The 25495-nt window shown below is 47.5% G+C and overlaps 1 protein-coding gene across 1 annotated transcript; it reads right to left on the minus strand.

The window, feature by feature from the left end:
* Positions 1 to 196: 196 nt before the first annotated feature.
* Positions 197 to 2368, minus strand: C8R40DRAFT_1063651 (armadillo-type protein; the record flags this gene model as incomplete). The annotated part of the gene is made up of 6 exons (XM_046225540.1): positions 197 to 472; positions 519 to 650; positions 704 to 1316; positions 1372 to 1452; positions 1502 to 2055; positions 2111 to 2368. The coding sequence occupies 6 exons, from the start codon at positions 2366 to 2368 to the stop codon at positions 197 to 199; spliced, it is 1914 nt and encodes a 637-aa protein (XP_046078885.1).
* Positions 2369 to 25495: the final 23127 nt, after the last annotated feature.

Genomic DNA, 25495 nt, shown 5'->3' on the forward strand with positions numbered 1-25495 from the left:
TTGATGTAAACAGTGCTTGCATCTATTGAGAGTAAGTACGTAGAAGAGACCGTTGAAAAAATAGCATAGCAGATAAGGATGACCGACAGGTGGGAGAAACAAAATAGAAATGAATGCCTCCGTCAAGTCAATAAATAACGATTGAAAGTGTAAAAGTACATGGTGATATAAGTATGGGAATATCAACCGCACGCTCCTAGTTGGCAAGCGCTCCGCGGGACGGGCTTCCGGGCTGCGGTGGAAGAGCAGAAGCAGGGGCTCGAGCTGTCCTTCTTGAGGGAGTTGCAGGTGTACTTTTACCTGATGTTAAGGACGGGGACACAGAGTTCTTGCATAATCCTGGAGGAGGTAGACCAATGAGCCTGGATACTGTCCAAGGAAGCTCAAATTGAGCGCGGCCTGCGAAGGTAACATAACGTGCAAGCTCGAGATGAAGAGTAGGATAATAGGTCGTGGAAGCTTTGCGGGAGATCTAAGGACGTATTAGGAGAGCGTTCAGGTGACAGTGACAGAAATACCAAGATAAGTCGCTCAAAACCAGATGCAAACATATCGCTATGGAAACGGTGTGCAGAAAGTTCGTGGTCCTTAGGTAGATTCAAGTCGTCAGTGGCTTTAGCAACAGCATTGATGAATTTAAGATGTGATGTCTTTCAAGCGGAGGTGTGAGAAACGAGCATCCCGGTGAAACTGAATCACTCACGAAGTAATTCATGGCTTCGAATTCTACGCCGCCCGTCATACCACCTGGCGCGCGAGGTTTCTCAACCCGACCCTCATCAGTCTCTGATAAAAGCCAGATTGTGTTGTTGGGGTGACAGAACACCCAAAAGTAGTCGCGACATACGTCGGACAACTCTTGTAAATAGGTCTTGTATATCCTAGGCCGATGAAGATTCTCTATGAACTCGTGAGGAGAGAGGGGGGACGCAGGGGCTTCCGCTGTGGGAGGCGCAGGGGTGAGGAGAAGGGATCGTATGAAGGAGAACAAGGATTTGTGAGGCGCGGGGAGGGTAATGACGTTGCCAGAACCAAGAGGAGCAGAGTCAGAGTCCCATATTTCTCGATGCGGACTCCTTCCGGAGGACGGCAAAGATGAAGAAGGATAAAGGTCGAATAGAATGTGCAAAAGTTCTACAATAAGTTGACGGGTGGCAACCTCGCCTGGCTTTTTGTCAGAATACAACAGCGTGACAAGTTGGCCCCAAGGAGTAGGGCTAGAGCTTCGAAGCGCAACACATCCAATAGAAGATGTAGACAGGGCTTTAAAACATCGTAGGAGCTCATGCAAAATTTGATCATCATGTTGTTCTTCCCTGCAAGACAGTCAATACATAATTGTGTACAAACGACATACAAACAGCAACTTACCTCCATTCAACCTCCAGGATTTCATTCATTCGAGTCAAAAGAGCGGCATAGCCGCCTGAACGGAGAAACTCTTCGGTCCAACTATATCGTCGTCAGAACGTGAACGAAGGTACATTGTAAAGATTGTTACCTAGCAGATTCGTTTCGTAACAGCAGACGTAATTTCTTGACTTGCTCCACATCCAGCTCTGTACTAGATGCACCGGCCAAGATGCTGACCGACTTTGTTGGTGATATTATTCTCGAGGATCCAGGGCCTTTCTCCTTTCCTGACTTGGCCGTGGCCGTGAGGTCCAAAGTGGAGTTATTTCCGAGAAGGTTGACTTGACTTCGGGAAATAATACCTGTACCCAGAGATATGCCACGAGAATGACTAGATTTTCTCGGAGACCCCGTAGAGGAAGCAGATCGAGAAGATTGATCGCTGAGCGTGAAAGGTGCCATTGGAGGTCTCAGGTCGTAGTCCAAAGTTGGTTTTGTTGGGCGAGGAGATTCCAACGTGTCAATGCTTCGTGTCCGTCTCAAGGTCAAGGGCTGGGGTGTGAGTGGCATCTCAGGAATAACAGGGAAAGTTGATTTAATATTAAGCGACATCCCTCGAGATGACTTTAACATAGCTGCTTTGACAGAAGAGTCCATTCCAACCAGCTTAGGACGAAGAGTAGAAGGAATTTGTAGCTCGTCCTATATCCATTCTGTCAGCTTACATTATGAGTAAAATGGAACTGAACCAACGCACCAAAAGTTGGTCGAAAGCTTCGTGCATGTCATCTCCATGTTCAAGTTGGTTAATCTCTTGGGCAGCTCCGCGTTTCTTCTTATCAGTAAATCCTTTGTCAGAGCCAGCGGAACCTCCCTTCGTATTTCGAGTGGATTGCGTGAAAAAGTTAGAGCTCGGTTGGTTTTCCTTGCCGTTTGGAGCTCCATCTGCTAAGGGAGTTACCATTGTGAAGTCGGAGGAGGTGATCCTTTTTGATGGAAGGATACTCTTGAACATCCTGTTTGTATTGTTGTAGGTCAAAATCGTCAAACGGTGAAGATTCAGAATCTCCAAAATCGCGCTTCAACATCTAGCACGTGGTCGTGTCAATGCCAACCAAGTACATAATCCTATAACGAAGTAGCGCCGGCAAGCAGCATAGCCCGCTACCCGTAAGATGAAAGCATTGGTGTTATATGTAGTACAAGCTTTAGAACCCGTGCCTTCGCCACGGTGGTTTGCTTTGCTCGCACCTTGTGCTCTCCTGTGCTACAGCTGGGCTCACAGCTTATTGGGGGCAAGCCCCCAAACCCCCATTAGTCATCACTTCGCTCCTCTGGCACACTTAGCTTTTGTTTAACTTATTTACACTTTACAAACTGCTAATAAATAAAGAATCTGGAGTATTTGGTGCATTTATTTAGTCTAAAAGAACCTCTGGGTAAACTATATTCTGTGTCACCTATACAACAAAGGTAAATCAACAAATAATACATTGAAAGTAATGATAAAAACTTTACCTTCACAAAAAATGACCTTGACTCCTTGTTCTGTGGTACTGCAACATCTGCAAAACCTGGATTTTTGGCTAAGGACTGAGAGCAACTCAGAGCATATCCCAGCACTGAAAGCACTGAAAGCAGTTCACTTTGAATGCTTTCGGTGCTGGGAGCTGCTCTCAGCTACTTTTGGACCCTTAGCCGAAAATCCATGTTTTGCAGATGAAGAAAGAGCAACATACAATTGGCCATGTGTAAATACAGATGACTGCAGGTTTAAACCAACTTGTTTCACTGATTGCCCTTGTGCTTTATTGATAGACATTGCAAAAGCAAGCCAGACTGGAAATTGACATCTTTTCAATGTGAAAGGCAAATCCAAATTAGATGGTGTAAGTGTTATGTGTGATATGAAAACAGTTTCTTCTGCATGGTCTCCTCCCAATATTTTAACCTCTAAAACCCTGGTAGTACAATGAATTAAAATTGCCCTATGTAAGACCTGGATCAGAATGGGTATTATTAAGATCATGTACACCGGAAAGCTGTGCCAAGGGCCATTTAGTGTCTAAGCATGGAGGGTCAAATGGGACAGTAGTGAAGTTATTAACAACACCACTGTTATGCCATTAGTCCTGGAGGAAGAGAGTAGAAGAGAGGTACAAGAAGAACATAAGTAGCAGCCAAGCCAGTGACATGCCTGAATTTTGGCTAGATGTCTATGCAGTGAATTTTGACACTTTTATATGTAGATTTGTATCAAGAGGACTGTAATTGAGACTCAGATTGACTGTCAAAGTCATTACTGAATCAGTCTGATAGTTGAAGAGACCCTATACCCATACTACCATGAGTTGGTTAGTTTACCCATCCCTGAAACTAGCTTCAGATAGAAGTCTACCTGTTTGTCAAGCAGGATTATACCAGACTCAGACTACATCCAAAGAACAACAGTTCATGCATGACATACCAAGGGTATTGTTGTTGAACCTTACACTGGCAGGAGTTTGGAAGAACTTACTCAGGTGAGGATAAGCCAAGGATTGACTCAAAATGACTTTCTAAAACTCAAGAATTGTCAAATGCACATACTAGAATGAGATCATGCATTAATCCAAAAGACTGCAATTTAGTCTAATAGACCAATCAGGTTGCATGGTTGAAGGAAATGACTAGAAAGATGATCAAAGTACTGCAAGGCTCCGAAAATATATCAAATGTATCTCAAAGAGTCATGAAGCAGAAAACATGGAAGAATATAATTAAAATGAATACTATGAACAACTTTCTTGATAGAGTATAGACACAATGGGTGTCTACTGAAAGTGGAAAGTAATTAGATTAATCCAGATGAATCAGATTGATAGGATTGGAAATGAGAAGAGCTGATTTGCCTCTAGACAAGGTGACAAATGTTTGAAGAACATATTGAGCATCCATGACAGATGAACACCATTCAAGTCATTCTCTAATTAAGATTCAATAACTACAAAAGTACCTACCTATGTTTGGAGGTATACTAGAATCTTGGAACCAATATGGACCAAATAAGAATGAATACATTCAAATTAAATAATGTATAACCTATTATAGAAGTTTCCTTGTGGCTCCAAATATTCATTCTGTTAAATTAATTGTACTGTGCAATTCTATGTCCTGTATGTATAAATAGCAATCAGATGTATCTGGAATACAAGTGATTTTGGGACAACGTTGCAGTGCTAATCCATAAAAAGGAAAGACACACTCCTGCCAGACTGAAACCTCTTCGCTAGCAGCCATTCGGGCCCGGCACTTGTGAGTATAGGAATGTCGTGTTCTGCTCCTTGTGACTGCGAGAAATTATATCCAGCTGTTGGGTATTCTTAACTTAGGATCAGTCGTTGGTCTTAAGGGCAAATCACACTGTGTGGTTGTGCTAGCACATAGTTCTAGCCCTTCGTAGGGGTTTGTGTGTTTCGGTTTTAATTACTTTGAGTCAAACCCCCAATTCTTGATATACCCATATCAATACAATCAAAGCACAAATCGTGCTGAATCTACCTTAATCAAAGGAATATACCAAATCCTTAGAATGATTCAAATTGATTGATCAAAGCTTTTCCTAGCTCTCAAAGCTTTGCGGAACCTTTGACAATGCTACCCCTTGCTATTAAATAAATTTGATAGCAGTGAACTTGCATATTGTGTATTAGATTGGTTGGTTGGAGTGCCCATTTGATTCCTTCCTTTCTCTTTCACATAAAAACGAGGCAAGCTCGTTAGCATGGGTACGTTCCCAGTTAGATGCACTTACTGCGGGACTCCTAAGGAGACTAGAAAGGGAGCTTCCTTGTCTTGGTGGAGGATTAAGGGACTGTGTGGGAGGAGTTGGTAATCTCCTCAATAATGTTCGGGACTGTTCAGATACAGCAGGTGATACCTTCCTTTCAGGGAGCTTTTCTTTCTGTCAAGCTGTAAGGGAGGCCACCTCCTTCCCTTATAGTTTGTCTATAGTGGCTATTTGACTGCTAACTCTTCCTCCTGTATTCGAAGCTGATTCCATGTCCAACTGCAGTACTGGCCCAGAGGGGGGGGTCCTCTCGTTCCCCAAGTGGGAGAGTAGGTGAAACCTCCTATTGGACTACTGGTAGGCTGAACATACCCCATTGAGGCAGCCCCATAGCTGTTCTGGTGGATCTGGGATCCACTGGAGGAGGAATCTGAACTACAAGTTGATGTCCTTTGGTGGTCCTTACATCATTAGAGGGTTCATCACTGTTCTGGGATGGATGTCAGGCATTGGCCAGCTACTACTGTGATGGCAGTCAAACTGGCAGTCTGGTTCAATTTTTGAGCTTGTGTCATGCTCTGTTGCTAAACCTCCCTTTCTAAACCTCCTAGAATTGCTTCATGAGCACGTCAACTCTGCCCACTCCTCTTAAAGAACCTCCCATGAACCATGGAGCATTAGTCAATCTCCTAATCAATACTAACCTCCAACCAAAGCAGCAGTATTGGGATGGCCTTGCATATACTGTCAAATGGTCCCTTATCAATCTAGCCTCATGGACTTCGCACTTCACATCATCCCCATTAGATGCTTGTTTCCTATAATGCCTCCTTACCTATTTATCTCACCTATATATATGTACCCTCATAGCATAAATGTCCCTAGCTTGGTATATTTTGAATATACACCCTTTACATAGGTCCAGTCCCTGTTCCTTTGTACCTGCTACCTATACGGAACTTCATTTACTCTCTGTTTCTCTATCTCAGTTTCTTTACTTTTATCTCTTGTCTTTACAATCACCTATGCAATCCAATACATGCTTTTACTTCACATCTAAGCAATCCAAGTGTAGAGGATGCGATAGGACTACATGCACGGCTTGCCATTAATCAGCAATAGAATATATTAACTTACAAATGTATATACGTTCGGGTAATTCGGGGAATCAGCACTTGGCTTCTGTCTACGGTATACGAGTCATCGACGCGAGGACGGAAGGAAGACTCGCATTACATCTGGAGCCCACCGCAAGCTAAGAAAGATAGCTAAGATTTCGTCGGAACATCCAAACTTGACAGCGTCGGGAAACCCGCTAAGATTTCTGCCAGCACGAAAGGGCATATCGTCAACGGCGCATAGACACTCCCTAGACACAGAGCGACTACAGTACCTAGCCCCTGAGGAAACATTGCACCGTAAAAACAACAGAACAGACATAGACGTTAGACAACCCAGTGCAGATGTAACGAAAGAAATACATACCAGCAAGTGGACCTCTCTCGGAACGACTCCCTCAACAGTATCTTCACTCTCTCCATTGACTCCCTCTCCACCATCTTCACCACGGATTTCACCCATTACAATGTCGACTACACCCACGCGCGCAGCTACGAAAGGTCATGCCAGCCCCAGGTTCAACACGAGCACTGACTAAGTTCAGAGGGAAAAATGCAGAACTACTGTCACAAAGCGGCAGAGGCGGAGTGACTAACGGAGCGGGAAAGCGGAGCGACTAAGCAGAACGGTGAGGCGGAGCAACTGGACAAGGCAACAAGGCGGAGCGACTAAGCAGAACGGCGGCAGGCTGGTCCCAGATAATGACAGAGATATATTGAGTATCGTAGTCATAGGTAATAATAAGTAAGCACATACCTGGTCCCAGATAATGACAGAGAGGTCAAGATAAGGGACCAGGCTGTAGAGGGCTGGCTATATATACATAATCCGGTCTGCGAGAAACAACGATGTAATACTGTACAGTTTAGGAACAAGGAAGGTGGCGGAAGCCAATAGAAGGAGAAGATGGGTCAGGTGGATCAGTAATCGATGGATCAGTAATCGATGGGGGTTTGACAGTGATGGGATGATGTATCGTACAAGTAAAGGCGTCGAGACGGTGAGAAAAGGAAAATGATAGGGGCTGCGTACTTTATGACATTACCCCCCTCCTTATGACCATTGCCCTCGATGGTCAAGGCTTTGCCGCTGTTGGGTGTTTTTTATGAAAGGCCCGAACAATTTTTGGTGCTCGACTGAGGTTGGCTGCGGGTTCCCAAGAGTTGTGCCCTGCGTCGTAACCTTTCCACTTAACCAAATATTCCAACTTCTTCCATCGAACCCGGCTGTCTAAGATCTCCTCTACTTCGTATTCCGGTTCGTCTTCATCCTCTAAGTATACCGGCTCTGGTGGTGTTGGTATTTCGCCATTAATGGAGTTACCTTTCCAGGGGTATAGTTTATCGACATGGAAGACGGGATGGAGGCGATCTAGGGATAGGGGAAGGTCAAGGCGGTAGTCTAAAGGGCCAATTTTCTCCAGAATGCGATAAGGGCCAAGCTGTCGATCTCCTAACTTTTCACTGGAAAGTTGAAGGTTAATGTCCTCTGCACTGAGCCAGACTAGGTCTCCAACTTTAAATTGATGAGCTTTCCGCTTCCCGCGTTCGTATCCCTCCTTCTGTTGTTTCTTTCCTAGGTGTAAGGCAGCTCCGGCATCTTGTCGCGCTTCTCGGAGAATCCGTATACGGTCATCCACAGCTGGAATACCGCTGCGTTGGCCCACTGGGATATTGAACAGGGGAAGATAGCCGTAGGTTAGCTCGAACGGGGACATGCCTAGCGCAGAATGAGTCCGTGAGTTAATCACAAACTCCGCCATGGGAAGGTGCTCTGCCCAGTCATCTTGTCGTCGTCCTACATAGAGGCGGATGTATTTCTCTACTTCCTGATTTGCTCGTTCGGTTTGGCCATTAGACTGAGGACGGTATCCGGAGGTTAGATCTGATTTAATTCCTAGCCTAGCGAGAAGGGATCACATGAGTTTAGCTGCAAACTGGGGTCCGCGGTCGGATTTAAAGTGAAGAGGAAGACCATGGAGACGGAAGATCTCTCGGTAGTAAATATCGGCAACGCCTTCGGCTGTGATGGAGCTGGTGCAAGGAATGGCGTGAATTTGTTTTCCATACAGGTCTGTGCAAACCAAGACAGCATCGTAGCCTTGGGAGTTAGGTAGCTGTGTTATCAGGTCAACCCCTACCTCTTCCCATAGACCGGATGGTACATCTAATGGTTGAGTTACGGCCCGTGGGTGTCGCTGGATCTTCTTACGGGCACAAACCTCGCATCCCTCAACGTATTTTTCCACAAAAGAGCGCAACGTAGGCCACCAGAAATGGGTACTGACCAAGTCGAGTGTCCCGTGTAGTCCGGGGTGTCCTGCAGTTGGATTGTCGTGGCATTGACGGAGTACCTCAGTGCGTAGGTCGTCGTTTGCTGGTACGTATACTCGACCTCGGTAGTAGACCAACCCATTGTCTTCTTCCCATTCGGCTATCCCATTGGCCAAGCGCTGTAGTCCGTGCTCTTTGACTGTTTTGAGACCCTCCAATACCTGTGCCTCCCGTTCTGAGGCTTTCCGGATACGATCCTCTAAGGGGTTCTGTAGGATCGAAGCTGCAATTTTTACGAAGTGGCCAGGTTTAAGGACTGTCTGTTGTCGGTTATCATCGCTGTCCGATACATGATGAACTGCCATGCGGGAGAGAGCATCAGCTTGGGTGTTTACTCTGCCAGGGCGGTGGATCATATGAAAGTCAAACCGTGACAGATAGAGGGCCCATCGGGCTTGTCGGCGGGTGAGGTCTTGTGCAGTGCGCCAGAATTCGAGGTTCGAATGGTCCGTAATGATGTCGAATGGTTGAGGGAGTCCTTCTAGAAAGTTCCTCCAATCCTTCAGTGCTTCAATGATAGCAAGCATTTCTCGATCGTAGATTTCGTAGTTCCGTTCCGCTGGCTGCATGGATGCCGATCTGAAGGCTACCGGATGCCATTGGCCATCGTCTTGCTTCTGCATAAGGGCGCCTCCCGTGGCAAAGCCTGATGCGTCTACCTCGATTCGAGTAGGCCTGTCTGGTGTCCATAGAGCAAGGATCGGTGCGGAGATGAAGGCTTCTCGAAGGGTATCAAATGCTTTCTGTCGAGTGTCGGTCCAGGTAAAGCTGGTGTCTTTCTTCGTCAGGTCATTCAGAGGTCGTGCTATTTTGGCAAAATTCCGGATAAAGCGTCGGTAGAAGTTTGCAAATCCCAAGAACCCTCGTAGTTCCCGAAGATTAGTAGGGACTGGCCAGTCGCGAACAGCCGCTACTTTTACCGGATCCATTCTCACCTCCCCTTCTGAGATGATGAGTCCGAGGTATTCAATCTGTTGTTGTTCAAATTCGCATTTTTCTGGTCGTAGGTAGAGGTCGTGCTTTTCTAACTGGGTTAATACTTCCCGTACCATTCGTCGGTGTTCCTCGAGATCGTTACTGAAGATAAGGATGTCATCTAGGTAGACTGCCACCTTGCCGGCTGCAATGAGATCAGCAAATATAGCATTCATAAGTGCTTGGAACGTGGCAGGGGAATTTGTGAGACCAAAGAACATGACTTTAGGCTCGAACAAGCCTCGGGTTGTTGCGAACGCGCCTTTCCATTCATGCCCCTTCTTAATCCGTATGTTATTGTAACCCCAGCGGACATCAAACTTCGTGAAGTATCTGGCTCCCTGAAGTCGGCTAATGATGTCAGCAACTAATGGGAGAGGGTATCGGTTCTTCACAGTGTACTCGTTCAGTTTCCGGTAGTCTTGTACGAAACGGAGTTTCCCATCCTTCTTCTTTACGAAGAAGACCGGTGATGAGATTGGTGATTTTGAGGGGACGATATAGCCTTTCCGTAGGTTTTCTTCTAGGAAACGATCCAACTCCTCCTGCTCGTTTAGGGACATGGGATAAATCTTGGTACGCATGGTTGCTGGTGCTCCAGGTACGAGATCAATCGCATGGTCCCAAGGTTGGTGGGCAGGTAATCGTTCGGAGGCGGATTCTGAGAAAACCTTCTTGAAATCACGATACTGCTCAGGGACCATTTCTTTGAAGGTTTTAACGGGTTTGTCTCGGTTGGCTTCCTCTGCTAGCTGCTGGGAGTAAGTGAATCCTGCGGCGCACCAGACTTCCTCCGTCTGTTCCTCTAGAATTCCTGCTTTTACCCATGCCCGGCGAGTTTTATGATTGGCTCGAATTCGGTGTATTGGTGGTTCTTCCACCGCTGCTGATTCACTCGGTTCAAGGGTCGCTTCTAGTGGCACCTCAATGTGGGGGTTTTCTGCGGGAGGTTCCAGTTCCGGGAGTTCGAGGATCGGGGTTTCTGTGTGAGTGGCGGCTAGATGAGAGTACAAGATCTCCTCGTCTGGGACTTCTTCTATCGTTACTCGAGGAGGCTTTACTGAAAGTCGTCCTTTCTCCCAATCAATCTCCGGATTTACCTTCCGTAGCCAGGGGAGTCCAAGGATGATGTCTTCACCTCCTAGGTTGGTGATCAGAAAGTCCATCCATCGCTCTTGATTATCCACTGTGAGTGCTAGACGTGCAAAATGGGTTATCCGTCCAGCTCGGTTAGGTGTTCCATCGATATTAAAAACGTCGATTGGTTTATGGAGGGGTGCACATCTTACATGGTTCCGGGTGACAAAGTCTTGGTTTAAAAACAGGGCGGTAGCTCCACAGTCTACCATGGCTGCAGTTGTTATACTGTGATTCCTTCCTCTTAGTCTCGCATGAATTCGGAAATGTGGGGAAGTAGAGTTTAATTCCCGGATCGACGATATTGTACATGATGGGTGCGAGTCATACGAGGAAGTAGCGAACATAACAAACTGATTACGGGGTACTCTCAGTGCAGCCGAAGCAGGTACCCTCTTTAAAAACCCTGTTGAAAGCCAGAGGACGAGGAGGACATAGCGTTAGCACGATCAAGTAATTCCCTTATTTGACCAATCTGATTGGAAAAGTCCTGGTTAGGGGGGCTCGGAGTAGCAGCTACGGGTGCAGGAGCAGATGTTGGGGTCGAGGACGCGATTTGGACGGATTCGTTTGGGAATAGGGAGAATGGCGCGGGTCCCGTAGCGGATATCTGTTGGCGTCGAGGTTGCTGGCGTCGGCCTCGGTCTCGTCCGAGTCCCATGAATTTGTCTTGGCAGACTGCTTCCAGATGTCCTCGACGTCCACAGTAGCGGCAGGTGGTTTCTCGGTGTGGGCAGTTTTGCTTGACATGACCTTGGGCACCGCAGCCGAAGCATCGTCCTCGCATGCGAGCTAGGAATGCTTCCCTAGTATTCCCATTACTGGTGTGGGTTGCATCAATGTCCATAGCGTGGGGGTCAGCAGGGGTAGTATGAGCGGTATGCGTGGGAGGGTATCCAGAGTTCCGGCCAGTCATGGTGGGATCGTGCAGGTAGACATCCACCGATATGGCCCGTTTGATTGCCTCCTTCAGAGTCGGAGCAATTCCTTGGGCAATGTTTACGGTGATGAGGTGTTGTCGGATCTCTGGGAGTAATGCAGTGAAGAAACGTTCCCGCAAGTCAATATCAGACATTTCAGTCCGATCTCCGATATCCTTGAACTTCTGAGCGAATTCCGCAACTGTCTGTCCTTTACTTTGCCTGAGATTCTTGATCTCGCTACGGGCTTCCATACCTGGGTCCATTGGTTCAAACCGTTGGCTAAATTCCTTCAGAAACGCCTCCCAATTTCCTCCGAAAGGGGGATTTTCCGCATTGAAATGTAGCAGATGGGGAGTTGCCCAATCTCCGGCACTTTCTGTGAAGAAGCCCAAGGCGGACTTGATAAGTTTCACTTGGCTTTTGGCGAGATCCGGTTGTTCTGACGCCCAATTCTGGAACTGAGCCATGAAGCGACAGGCTTCAGCGCCATCTTTACCCTTGAAAACCTCGGGTTTGTTCATGCTTGACTTAGAGGATGAGCGTTCCTCCATAGCTGTAGCAAGGTTAGCTACTTGTCTGATGAGCTGAGCCATGAGATCCTCCGCAGAGGTGTTTGGGGCAGGCGGGATAGGAGTCGACATGATGGGAGTAGGCAATCGGGGCTGGGGAATCGGCAGGAAGGTTATATTGCTCACAGTGAGTGGCTCTCGGATTGAGTTCGAAAGGGCGTTGGGGCAAGGTTGAGACTGGCAATCGCGCCAAGTATCGTCGTTGTTATGGGCGTGAGCTTGGTCTCTGGGGTCAAGTGCGTGCGGGAGTGCGGAGCAGTCTATACTGGCAACAGGTGTTTCAGAGTCGGGCGGAACTGGGGAAGACGTGGTGTCTATAGACCCTGCAAGGACAACCTTATCGGTAGGCTGTCAGTGCAGTAATGGATCTTGACCTAATGTCACGAAGCGGCAGAGGCGGAGTGACTAACGGAGCGGGAAAGCGGAGCGACTAAGCAGAACGGTGAGGCGGAGCAACTGGACAAGGCAACAAGGCGGAGCGACTAAGCAGAACGGCGGCAGGCTGGTCCCAGATAATGACAGAGATATATTGAGTATCGTAGTCATAGGTAATAATAAGTAAGCACATACCTGGTCCCAGATAATGACAGAGAGGTCAAGATAAGGGACCAGGCTGTAGAGGGCTGGCTATATATACATAATCCGGTCTGCGAGAAACAACGATGTAATACTGTACAGTTTAGGAACAAGGAAGGTGGCGGAAGCCAATAGAAGGAGAAGATGGGTCAGGTGGATCAGTAATCGATGGATCAGTAATCGATGGGGGTTTGACAGTGATGGGATGATGTATCGTACAAGTAAAGGCGTCGAGACGGTGAGAAAAGGAAAATGATAGGGGCTGCGTACTTTATGACAACTACGAGAATTTCTTGAGGAATTTGACGGTCATGCGAAAGCACAAGAACTCACCGATGAGGAACAGGTTCATGCTGTTTTGAAGTACGTCGACGGACAGACGAAGCGCTATTGGAAAACACTCGACGGCTATGGGGAAAAAGATTGGAATAAGATGAAGACAGAATTGTTTGATGCTTACCCGGGTTCCAAGAAAGGACATCATTACACAGTAAAAGGCTTGATGAAACTTGCTGAGAAGAATGTGAAAAACCGAATTGACGAGGAAGGGGATCTTATTGAGTACTACCGACAGTTCCGAGTAATGTCGAGACCATTGAAGGACGATAAGAAGGTTTCGGTGGATGAGTCGAACCGCTACTTCTGGTATGGTCTTCATAAACACGACCGAAAGGAGATTCTTGGTCGCATTGAGCTAAAGGACTCGACATTCGACAGGACCACAGTTCCGGACATGGAACTAGCCTTCAAGATGGGTCGCGAAGTCTTTAGTGACGATGTATTGGGCATGGAGTCTGATGACCACATTGCCGAAATGTTCACAAAGCCAAAGAAGAAGAAGAAAGGCAAGGTCGTCGTTATTGAGTCCACGAGTGAAAGTGAGGATGATGAAGATAGTGATTCAAGTGAGAGTGAAGAGTCGGAGGAAGAGAAGCCAAAGAGGAAGAAGACAGTGAAGCAAGTAGTGAGGACAAAGATTGTTGAGAAGCCGCAGACAGATAGTGTTGAAGATCTTGCCAAACAACTCCATGCATTGAACGTTCAGGATGTCAATTACGCAGGAGTTTATGCCAGATTAGCAACAATTTCGCCAGTGGTTGCAGGTGCTATCGCAGCACTTCCACCAATTCCGCAAATAGTGACAACAACGGCGATTCCTGCAGTCCAGATGGCACCATATCCAAACCGCCCATTAACCCCAGCGACGTATCCCAACTCGATCGAAATACAAAGGAACAACTACAGGAGAGGTAACGGGATGCAGAGACAAGCTCCAGGACCTCTCCCAGCGAAAATCCTTTGCTTCTTCTGCAAAGAAAACCACCTGATCCGTGACTGTACCCATCTTCCCGAATATCTATGAACGAGCTGAGTATCCCAAATCGGACGTTGGTTCTGCTGGCCTGATAACCATCCCCAAGCATGTCAGCGGATTCCGTCTGACCCCACGACAGGGAGAGTTCAAACTTGCCGGGTTTTTAGACTGCCAAGCCATTACGGGAGCAGTAACGGTGGAGGCAAACGAAGATACATCTGCAAGTTCGTCGAGGGTGGAAGGAAGAATGGAGGAGATCATAGACGTAGATACAATAGAGGAAGATGGTGATACATGGATGGAACCCCTGGAGCTGGAAAGAGTTGAGGAGAATGTAGGGATGGCAGTAACACGTTCAGCTGGCAAACGAAAACAGCGCGAAGAGGATACGGAGGATCAACCTAAAGCCAAAGAAACTCATAAGCAACCCAAGATTCCAGTAAACCTGCCAGGACCACTCACCATATCCAGAAGTAAACCTGCATTCACCTACGAGTCCAAAGCAGAGGATCCAAACGCCGCTACGAAGATGTTCCAAAGGACGTTGGATGTTGTAGTTCCAGATGTGACCGTCCATGATCTCGTATCACTTAGTAGCGACTTGCAAAAGCAATGGATAGACCATACGAAAGTCCAACGTATTCCCACTACCACGGATGAACCAACAGTCCAAGCAACAATCTGTACCAAGGAGTCCCTGAACCTGGAATACTCAACGCCGGTACGGATGATTGAAGTCATGTTGTTTGGAGGGCAGAAAGAGACAGCACTCATCGACGACAGGGTGGAAATCGTCATCATTAGAGCCGATGTTTGCAAAGAGATGGGCCTCCGAATAAATCCCGAGAAGATGGTTACAATGGAAACTGCGAATGGGAGCCGTGAACAGATGGAAGGGTGCACGGAATACTTGGAAATTGTTGTGGACGGACTGGTAACATGGGCCCATGCTTTTATCATCACAAACAGTCTGTTTCGAGTTTTGTTGGGGCGACCTTGGCAGAGACATGTACGATTGTCGAAGATGGAGACAGACGAGAATGTCCTAGTCACAGTACATGACCCAATGGGAAGGCAGAGGTCGAGGACAGTCAAAACAATACCAAAGGATATCAAGACACCGCCAGACAACTCAATAACACCAGAGGAAGTGGTTCGGATGTGGGAAAGAGTTCAACTCAATATGTTGACTGACGGGGAAATCCAGCATCCGAGCAACCCAACATCATTGGCAGCCTTCATCTTTCATTCCAACTACTCACACAATCAAATCCACCACATTCTTGCGTATAAGCGTGTTGTGCAGAAGGTTCAACCCATCCCGACTGTCATGCCTGACTATGCTAAGGTAATCCGAAGATTCCCAGAGGACCCTCTTCTTACCCTTCCAAGCCTCTCATGAAATCCACCACAGTTTCTCCCTGGAGTACGTCTAACGGAGGAACGACTGAAAGGACTCGGCATATTGAAAAACAGATTTCTATGGCCTGAGGAACACCTACTGATGGCAGATGTTTTGAAGAAGAATGAGATGGGGATAGCCTGGGACGAGACAGAGAAGGGTCGATTCTGCGAAGACTATTTTCCTCCCCTGAAGATTCCGATGATAGCACATACACCATGGGCCGATAGAACACTGCCAATCCCACCAGGAATTTGAAACAAGGTCATTCAACTTGTTCGGGAGAAGGTCGCATCAGGACTTTACGAACCCTCGAATAGTTCATATCGTTCCCAATGGTTCGTAGTTGCAAAGTCAGATGGAGGTCTACGCATTGTCCATAACTTAAAGAAACTCAACGCAATCACCGTTCGCGACTCAGGCCAACCACCTATCATCCATCTCTTCATTGAGCAGTGTGGCGGGCGAGGGATATACTCTGGAATCGATGTAATCGCAGGATTCGATCATGGGACACTTCACGAAGACTCTCGAGACCCCACAACATTCGATACTCCTATCAGAACATTTCGCCTAGCACGTATACCCTAGGGATGGACAGGCTCTGTCCCAGTCTTCCATGGTCACGTCGCGTTTCTGCTACAGGATGAGACTGAAGTCTCTCCAAATTTTATAGACAACTTACCAGTTTTGGGACCCAAAACTCGATATGAAAAGCAGGGAGGAGACTACGAAGTATTGGTGGAAAACTCAGGTATCCGTCGCTTTGTTTGGGAATACGCTCTGGATCTCAATCGCATTCTCCATCGACTCAAACATGCTGGAGTCACGGTCTCAGCAAAGAAACTCAAAGTAGCAGTTCCAGAGCTTAAAATCATAGGAACGGTGTGCACGTATGAAGGTCGACTCCCAGACAACAGCAAAGTCGTGAAGATTCTCCCTCCCTATTTCTATCCCTGCCACTCTCTTTCGCAAAGCGCACATCGACGTGATGTACATGCCTCTGGTCCAGGGCTATAAGTTCATTGTTCAAGGCCGATGTTCGCTCTCTTGATGGCCGGAATGGAGAATGTTGAAGAAAGAAAATGGGAAAACATTGGGACAGTTTATATTCGAGGAGATACTTTGCCGATGGGGAGGACTAGAAGAAATTACAACCAATAACGGTCCTGCAATGGTAGCAGCATTGGATTGGCTTCGCGAGAAGTACCACATAACACACATCCAAATTGCGGCATATAATTCTCAAGCAAATGGCGTCGTCGAAGTCTCACATTGTTACATCCGAGATAGCATTGTCAAGGCCTGCGGGAGCGATATCCGACAGTGGATACGTGTAACGCCATATGTCTTCTGGGCGGATCGTATCACAGTCCTTCGTGACATCGGATTCTCACCTTACTACGCTTCGCATGGGGTAGAACCACTCTTGCCTTTTGACATCACCCAAGCAACATTCCTTCTCCCAGACATCACCTCCAAGCTTTTGGACTCAGACCTCATTGGACTCAGGGCTCGACAACTCGAATGACGAGAGAAGGATTTAGCTCAAATTCACGAAAAAGTCATACAAAGTCGGTTCAAATCAGTGGAAGCCTTTCGTCGTTATCACAAGAATGTCATAAAAGATTATAAATTCAAGGCAGGCGAGTTAGTTCTAGTCCTCAACAAACGGATTGAAGCAGGCGTCTCGAAGAAAGCACTACCTCGATATTTCGGCCCTATGATTGTCATAAAACGTACTTGCAATGGGAACTATCGTCTAGCGGAATTGACAGGCGCCGTTTCACGCCTCCGATACGCAGCCTTTCGAATCATTCCTTATCACTCGAGGTCAACCAAACAGGCAAAAGTTACAGAATTTCTAGATAAGGAGACATTGGCAGGCATCGAGGCAGAGGAAGATTGATTTTGTCATAAAGTACGCAGCCCCTATCATTTTCCTTTTCTCACCATCTCGACGCCTTTACTTGTACGATACATCATCCCATCACTGTCAAACCCCCATCGATTACTGATCCATCGATTACTGATCCACCTGACCCATCTTCTCCTTCTATTGGCTTCCGCCACCTTCCTTGTTCTTAAACTGTACAGTATTACATCGTTGTTTCTCGCAGACCGGATTATGTATATATAGCCAACCCTCCACAGCCTGGTCCCTTATCTTGACCTCTCTGTCATTATCTGGGACCAGGTATGTGCTTACTTATTATTACCTATGACTACGATACTCAATATAACTCTGTCATTATCTGGGACCAGCCTGCCGCCGTTCTGCTTAGTCGCTCCGCCTTGTTGCCTTGTCCAGTTGCTCCGCCTCACCGTTCTGCTTAGTCGCTCCGCTTTCCCGCTCCGTTAGTCACTCCGCCTCTGCCGCTTCGTGACATTAGGTCAAGATCCATTACTGCACTGACAGCCTACCGATAAGGTTGTCCTTGCAGGGTCTATAGACACCACGTCTTCCCCAGTTCCGCCCGACTCTGAAACACCTGTTGCCAGTATAGACTGCTCCGCACTCCCGCACGCACTTGACCCCAGAGACCAAGCTCACGCCCATAACAACGACGATACTTGGCGCGATTGCCAGTCTCAACCTTGCCCCAACGCCCTTTCGAACTCAATCCGAGAGCCACTCACTGTGAGCAATATAACCTTCCTGCCGATTCCCCAGCCCCGATTGCCTACTCCCATCATGTCGACTCCTATCCCGCCTGCCCCAAACACCTCTGCGGAGGATCTCATGGCTCAGCTCATCAGACAAGTAGCTAACCTTGCTACAGCTATGGAGGAACGCTCATCCTCTAAGTCAAGCATGAACAAACCCGAGGTTTTCAAGGGTAAAGATGGCGCTGAAGCCTGTCGCTTCATGGCTCAGTTCCAGAATTGGGCGTCAGAACAACCGGATCTCGCCAAAAGCCAAGTGAAACTTATCAAGTCCGCCTTGGGCTTCTTCACAGAAAGTGCCGGAGATTGGGCAACTCCCCATCTGCTACATTTCAATGCGGAAAATCCCCCTTTCGGAGGAAATTGGGAGGCGTTTCTGAAGGAATTTAGCCAACGGTTTGAACCAATGGACCCAGGTATGGAAGCCCGTAGCGAGATCAAGAATCTCAGGCAAAGTAAAGGACAGACAGTTGCGGAATTCGCTCAGAAGTTCAAGGATATCGGAGATCGGACTGAAATGTCTGATATTGACTTGCGGGAACGTTTCTTCACTGCATTACTCCCAGAGATCCGACAACACCTCATCACCGTAAACATTGCCCAAGGAATTGCTCCGACTCTGAAGGAGGCAATCAAACGGGCCATATCGGTGGATGTCTACCTGCACGATCCCACCATGACTGGCCGGAACTCTGGATACCCTCCCACGCATACCGCTCATACTACCCCTGCTGACCCCCACGCTATGGACATTGATGCAACCCACACCAGTAATGGGAATACTAGGGAAGCATTCCTAGCTCGCATGCGAGGACGATGCTTCGGCTGCGGTGCCCAAGGTCATGTCAAGCAAAACTGCCCACACCGAGAAACCACCTGCCGCTACTGTGGACGTCGAGGACATCTGGAAGCAGTCTGCCAAGACAAATTCATGGGACTCGGACGAGACCGAGGCCGACGCCAGCAACCTCGACGCCAACAGATATCCGCTACGGGACCCGCGCCATTCTCCCTATTCCCAAACGAATCCGTCCAAATCGCGTCCTCGACCCCAACATCTGCTCCTGCACCCGTAGCTGCTACTCCGAGCCCCCCTAACCAGGACTTTTCCAATCAGATTGGTCAAATAAGGGAATTACTTGATCGTGCTAACGCTATGTCCTCCTCGTCCTCTGGCTTTCAACAGGGTTTTTAAAGAGGGTACCCGCTTCGGCTGCACCGAGAGTACCCCGTAATCAGTTTGTTATGTTCGCTACTTCCTCGTATGACTCGCACCCATCATGTACAATATCGTCGATCCGGGAATTAAACTCTACTTCCCCACATTTCCGAATTCATGCGAGACTAAGAGGAAGGAATCACAGTATAACAACTGCAGCCATGGTAGACTGTGGAGCTACCGCCCTGTTTTTAAACCAAGATTTTGTCACCCGGAACCATGTAAGATGTGCACCCCTCCATAAACCAATCGACGTTTTTAATATCGATGGAACACCTAACCGAGCTGGACGGATAACCCATTTTGCACGTCTGGCACTCACAGTGGATAATCAAGAGCGATGGATGGACTTTCTGATCACCAACCTAGGAGGTGAAGACATCATCCTTGGACTCCCCTGGCTACGGAAGGTAAATCCGGAGATTGATTGGGAGAAAGGACGACTTTCAGTAAAGCCTCCTCGAGTAACGATAGAAGAAGTCCCAGACGAGAAGATCTTGTACTCTCATCTAGCCGCCACTCACACAGAAACTCCGATCCTCGAACTCCCGGAACTGGAACCTCCCGCAGAAAACCCCCACATTGAGGTGCCACTAGAAGCGACCCTTGAACCGAGTGAATCAGCAGCGGTGGAAGAACCACCAATACACCGAATTCGAGCCAATCATAAAACTCGCCGGGCATGGGTAAAAGCAGGAATTCTAGAGGAACAGACGGAGGAAGTCTGGTGCGCCGCAGGATTCACTTACTCCCAGCAGCTAGCAGAGGAAGCCAACCGAGACAAACCCGTTAAAACCTTCAAAGAAATGGTCCCTGAGCAGTATCGTGATTTCAAGAAGGTTTTCTCAGAATCCGCCTCCGAACGATTACCTGCCCACCAACCTTGGGACCATGCGATTGATCTCGTACCTGGAGCACCAGCAACCATGCGTACCAAGATTTATCCCATGTCCCTAAACGAGCAGGAGGAGTTGGATCGTTTCCTAGAAGAAAACCTACGGAAAGGCTATATCGTCCCCTCAAAATCACCAATCTCATCACCGGTCTTCTTCGTAAAGAAGAAGGATGGGAAACTCCGTTTCGTACAAGACTACCGGAAACTGAACGAGTACACTGTGAAGAACCGATACCCTCTCCCATTAGTTGCTGACATCATTAGCCGACTTCAGGGAGCCAGATACTTCACGAAGTTTGATGTCCGCTGGGGTTACAATAACATACGGATTAAGAAGGGGCATGAATGGAAAGGCGCGTTCGCAACAACCCGAGGCTTGTTCAAGCCTAAAGTCATGTTCTTTGGTCTCACAAATTCCCCTGCCACGTTCCAAGCACTTATGAATGCTATATTTGCTGATCTCATTGCAGCCGGCAAGGTGGCAGTCTACCTAGATGACATCCTTATCTTCAGTAACGATCTCGAGGAACACCGACGAATGGTACGGGAAGTATTAACCCGGTTAGAAAAGCACGACCTCTACCTACGACCAGAAAAATGCGAATTTGAACAACAACAGATTGAATACCTCGGACTCATCATCTCAGAAGGGGAGGTGAGAATGGATCCGGTAAAAGTAGCGGCTGTTCGCGACTGGCCAGTCCCTACTAATCTTCGGGAACTACGAGGGTTCTTGGGATTTGCAAACTTCTACCGACGCTTTATCCGGAATTTTGCCAAAATAGCACGACCTCTGAATGACCTGACGAAGAAAGACACCAGCTTTACCTGGACCGACACTCGACAGAAAGCATTTGATACCCTTCGAGAAGCCTTCATCTCCGCACCGATCCTTGCTCTATGGACACCAGACAGGCCTACTCGAATCGAGGTAGACGCATCAGGCTTTGCCACGGGAGGCGCCCTTATGCAGAAGCAAGACGATGGCCAATGGCATCCGGTAGCCTTCAGATCGGCATCCATGCAGCCAGCGGAACGGAACTACGAAATCTACGATCGAGAAATGCTTGCTATCATTGAAGCACTGAAGGATTGGAGGAACTTTCTAGAAGGACTCCCTCAACCATTCGACATCATTACGGACCATTCGAACCTCGAATTCTGGCGCACTGCACAAGACCTCACCCGCCGACAAGCCCGATGGGCCCTCTATCTGTCACGGTTTGACTTTCATATGATCCACCGCCCTGGCAGAGTAAACACCCAAGCTGATGCTCTCTCCCGCATGGCAGTTCATCATGTATCGGACAGCGATGATAACCGACAACAGACAGTCCTTAAACCTGGCCACTTCGTAAAAATTGCAGCTTCGATCCTACAGAACCCCTTAGAGGATCGTATCCGGAAAGCCTCAGAACGGGAGGCACAGGTATTGGAGGGTCTCAAAACAGTCAAAGAGCACGGACTACAGCGCTTGGCCAATGGGATAGCCGAATGGGAAGAAGACAATGGGTTGGTCTACTACCGAGGTCGAGTATACGTACCAGCAAACGACGACCTACGCACTGAGGTACTCCGTCAATGCCACGACAATCCAACTGCAGGACACCCCGGACTACACGGGACACTCGACTTGGTCAGTACCCATTTCTGGTGGCCTACGTTGCGCTCTTTTGTGGAAAAATACGTTGAGGGATGCGAGGTTTGTGCCCGTAAGAAGATCCAGCGACACCCACGGGCCGTAACTCAACCATTAGATGTACCATCCGGTCTATGGGAAGAGGTAGGGGTTGACCTGATAACACAGCTACCTAACTCCCAAGGCTACGATGCTGTCTTGGTTTGCACAGACCTGTATGGAAAACAAATTCACGCCATTCCTTGCACCAGCTCCATCACAGCCGAAGGCGTTGCCGATATTTACTACCGAGAGATCTTCCGTCTCCATGGTCTTCCTCTTCACTTTAAATCCGACCGCGGACCCCAGTTTGCAGCTAAACTCATGTGATCCCTTCTCGCTAGGCTAGGAATTAAATCAGATCTAACCTCCGGATACCGTCCTCAGTCTAATGGCCAAACCGAACGAGCAAATCAGGAAGTAGAGAAATACATCCGCCTCTATGTAGGACGACGACAAGATGACTGGGCAGAGCACCTTCCCATGGCGGAGTTTGTGATTAACTCACGGACTCATTCTGCGCTAGGCATGTCCCCGTTCGAGCTAACCTACGGCTATCTTCCCCTGTTCAATATCCCAGTGGGCCAACGCAGCGGTATTCCAGCTGTGGATGACCGTATACGGATTCTCCGAGAAGTGCGACAAGATGCCGGAGCTGCCTTACACCTAGGAAAGAAACAACAGAAGGAGGGATACGAACGCGGGAAGCGGAAAGCTCATCAATTTAAAGTTGGAGACCTAGTCTGGCTCAGTGCGGAGGACATTAACCTTCAACTTTCCAGTGAAAAGTTAGGAGATCGACAGCTTGGCCCTTATCGCATTCTGGAGAAAATTGGCCCTTTAGACTACCGCCTTGACCTTCCCCTATCCCTAGATCGCCTCCATCCCGTCTTCCATGTTGATAAACTATACCCCTGGAAAGGTAACTCCATTAACGGCGAAATACCAACACCACCAGAGCCGGTATACTTAGAGGATGAAGACGAACCGGAATACGAAGTAGAGGAGATCTTAGACAGCCGGGTTCGATGGAAGAAGTTGGAATATTTGGTTAAGTGGAAAGGTTACGACGCAGGGCACAACTCTTGGGAACCCGCAGCCAACCTCAGTCGAGCACCAAAAATTGTTCGGGCCTTTCATAAAAAACACCCAACAGCGGCAAAGCCTTGACCATCGAGGGCAATGGTCATAAGGAGGGGGGTAATGTCATAAAGTACGCAGCCCCTATCATTTTCCTTTTCTCACCATCTCGATGCCTTTACTTGTACGATACATCATCCCATCACTGTCAAACCCCCATCGATTACTGATCCATCGATTACTGATCCACCTGACCCATCTTCTCCTTCTATTGGCTTCCGCCACCTTCCTTGTTCTTAAACTGTACAGTATTACATCGTTGTTTCTCGCAGACCGGATTATGTATATATAGCCAACCCTCCACAGCCTGGTCCCTTATCTTGACCTCTCTGTCATTATCTGGGACCAGGTATGTGCTTACTTATTATTACCTATGACTACGATACTCAATATAACTCTGTCATTATCTGGGACCAGCCTGCCGCCGTTCTGCTTAGTCGCTCCGCCTTGTTGCCTTGTCCAGTTGCTCCGCCTCACCGTTCTGCTTAGTCGCTCCGCTTTCCCGCTCCGTTAGTCACTCCGCCTCTGCCGCTTCGTGACAGATTTAATCATTCATACAACGTCGGTTCAAGTGAGGACGCTTGAAATCTAAAGTGAGGGGGAGATGTAGAGGATGCGATAGGACTACATGCACGGCTTGCCATTAATTGGCAATAGAATATATTAACTTACAAATGTACATACGTTCGGGTAATTCGGGGAATCAGCACTTGGCTTCTGTCTACGGTATACGAGTCGTCGACGCAAGGACAGAAGGAAGACTCGCATTACACAAGTGAGTCCTCAACCTCCCTTGACTAAATCTAAAGCTCCCAAAACATTTATCATTTTGGTGAGCCAACCTCTCCTATGACTTCTTAAGCTCCTTACTTGCTCCACAAGTCCTGGGACCTTGATTCTAGATAGCGTCAAAGCTTCCTGTCACTCCCCCCTGTGTATCACTTTTCTGTTACTACCTCCACCGCTTGGAAATGCCAATTGCTACCTCTCTTGTCCCAGAACCTCCTTCCCGGGCTTGCATTCCATTGGGAGCTCCTATATTTGTAGCTCACATCATCTATTAGCTGTAATAATCCTATGTGAATATTCCTAGCTACTACAATCTGCTTTACATAACCTTCATACATCTCCTAACTTCCAGATTCATCTAACCCCGCCAGTTACCCTCCTAGGAACCTCCTCAAGGGTCACATTTCACATTCTGTACTACTACTAGGTCATTCCTGTCCTCGGTCATGGTTCCTGTAGCTCCCTTTAAGCTCCAGCCTGCTCTTAGCATGCTACACCATGAACCTCATTACCTAACACTACTTATAAGACCTATTCTGACCCAGGTGTTATGGCTTGTACATAACACCTACACAATATTCTGAAATCAATATACATTGTAAACCATTTATGTCTTACACTGCAATCTGACTCAATCTCTTGCTATGAACTCTTGATGGATTTGAATGCAGAAAGCCAGTTAGCAAATAGTAATAAGGCCCACCAGAAGCTCCTTTTGATAGTAAACTAGGGACCAAATCCAGCTCAAGCTTGTTCAGAATATAGTGCCACTCATGGATTGGAAGGGTCTTGTCCCTAAAATTTTCACCTTGCTTGCAATGGTCATTGAACATCTGTAACCTCAAGTGCCCATGCAAAATTTTTCTTTCAAGTTGTCTCTGTCAAAGTCAAATTAAAGGGATCCAGAAGCCCTTTTAATTTAAGGGTGATTCTAACTTCAACCCTGTCCCACAACAGCCCTAGAACAGCCTTTTTTAAGCACTCTGAAGGCTCCTGTAAAACTCCACTGACTCAGGTGGCCTAAAGTACACTACAATTTTGACTTGAAGTATGCTACTTTAGATTGGGTCCAACAGAAGCTTCCAGAGTCCTCTCTCTCTCCATATTGCATTGTCCCTAAGCTTTTCCACTTGCTATTTCTATCTTACACAAACACCCCCAGTGCCACAAGTCTCCTGTTCTACAATCTTTGCTTGATATTGTAAGACTTGGGTCAGAATTGGTCTTATAAGGAGAGTTGGTATTGGTAGTTTATGTTGTAGCATGCTAGAAGCAAGCTGGAGCTCAAAGGGAGCTATGGGAACTGCAACCAAGGACTGGAATGACCTAGTGGAAGTATGAGAACATTGAGTGTGACTCTTGAAGAAATTCCTAAGAGGTCCAGAGAGGTCCCTAGGATGATAACTGGCATAAAATAACAAACTGAGAACCAGAAAATATTAGGATAAGTGAAAGATGTGAGCTGTGAGGATGGTGAACGTCAATAGGATGAATGAAAGATGTGAGCTGTGAGGATGGTAAACATCAATATAGACTATTCGAGCTATTAAGTGGCAAGAGCTATAGGGGTAAGAGTTCCGAACAGGAAATGGAGACCTGGTAATGAGCTTGCCTCATTTTTATGTGAAAGAGAAAG

Source organism: Lentinula edodes (genome assembly GCF_021015755.1).
Source record: "Lentinula edodes strain Le(Bin) 0899 ss11 chromosome Unknown C8R40scaffold_88, whole genome shotgun sequence".
In the NCBI taxonomy this organism is placed as follows: domain Eukaryota; kingdom Fungi; phylum Basidiomycota; class Agaricomycetes; order Agaricales; family Omphalotaceae; genus Lentinula; species Lentinula edodes.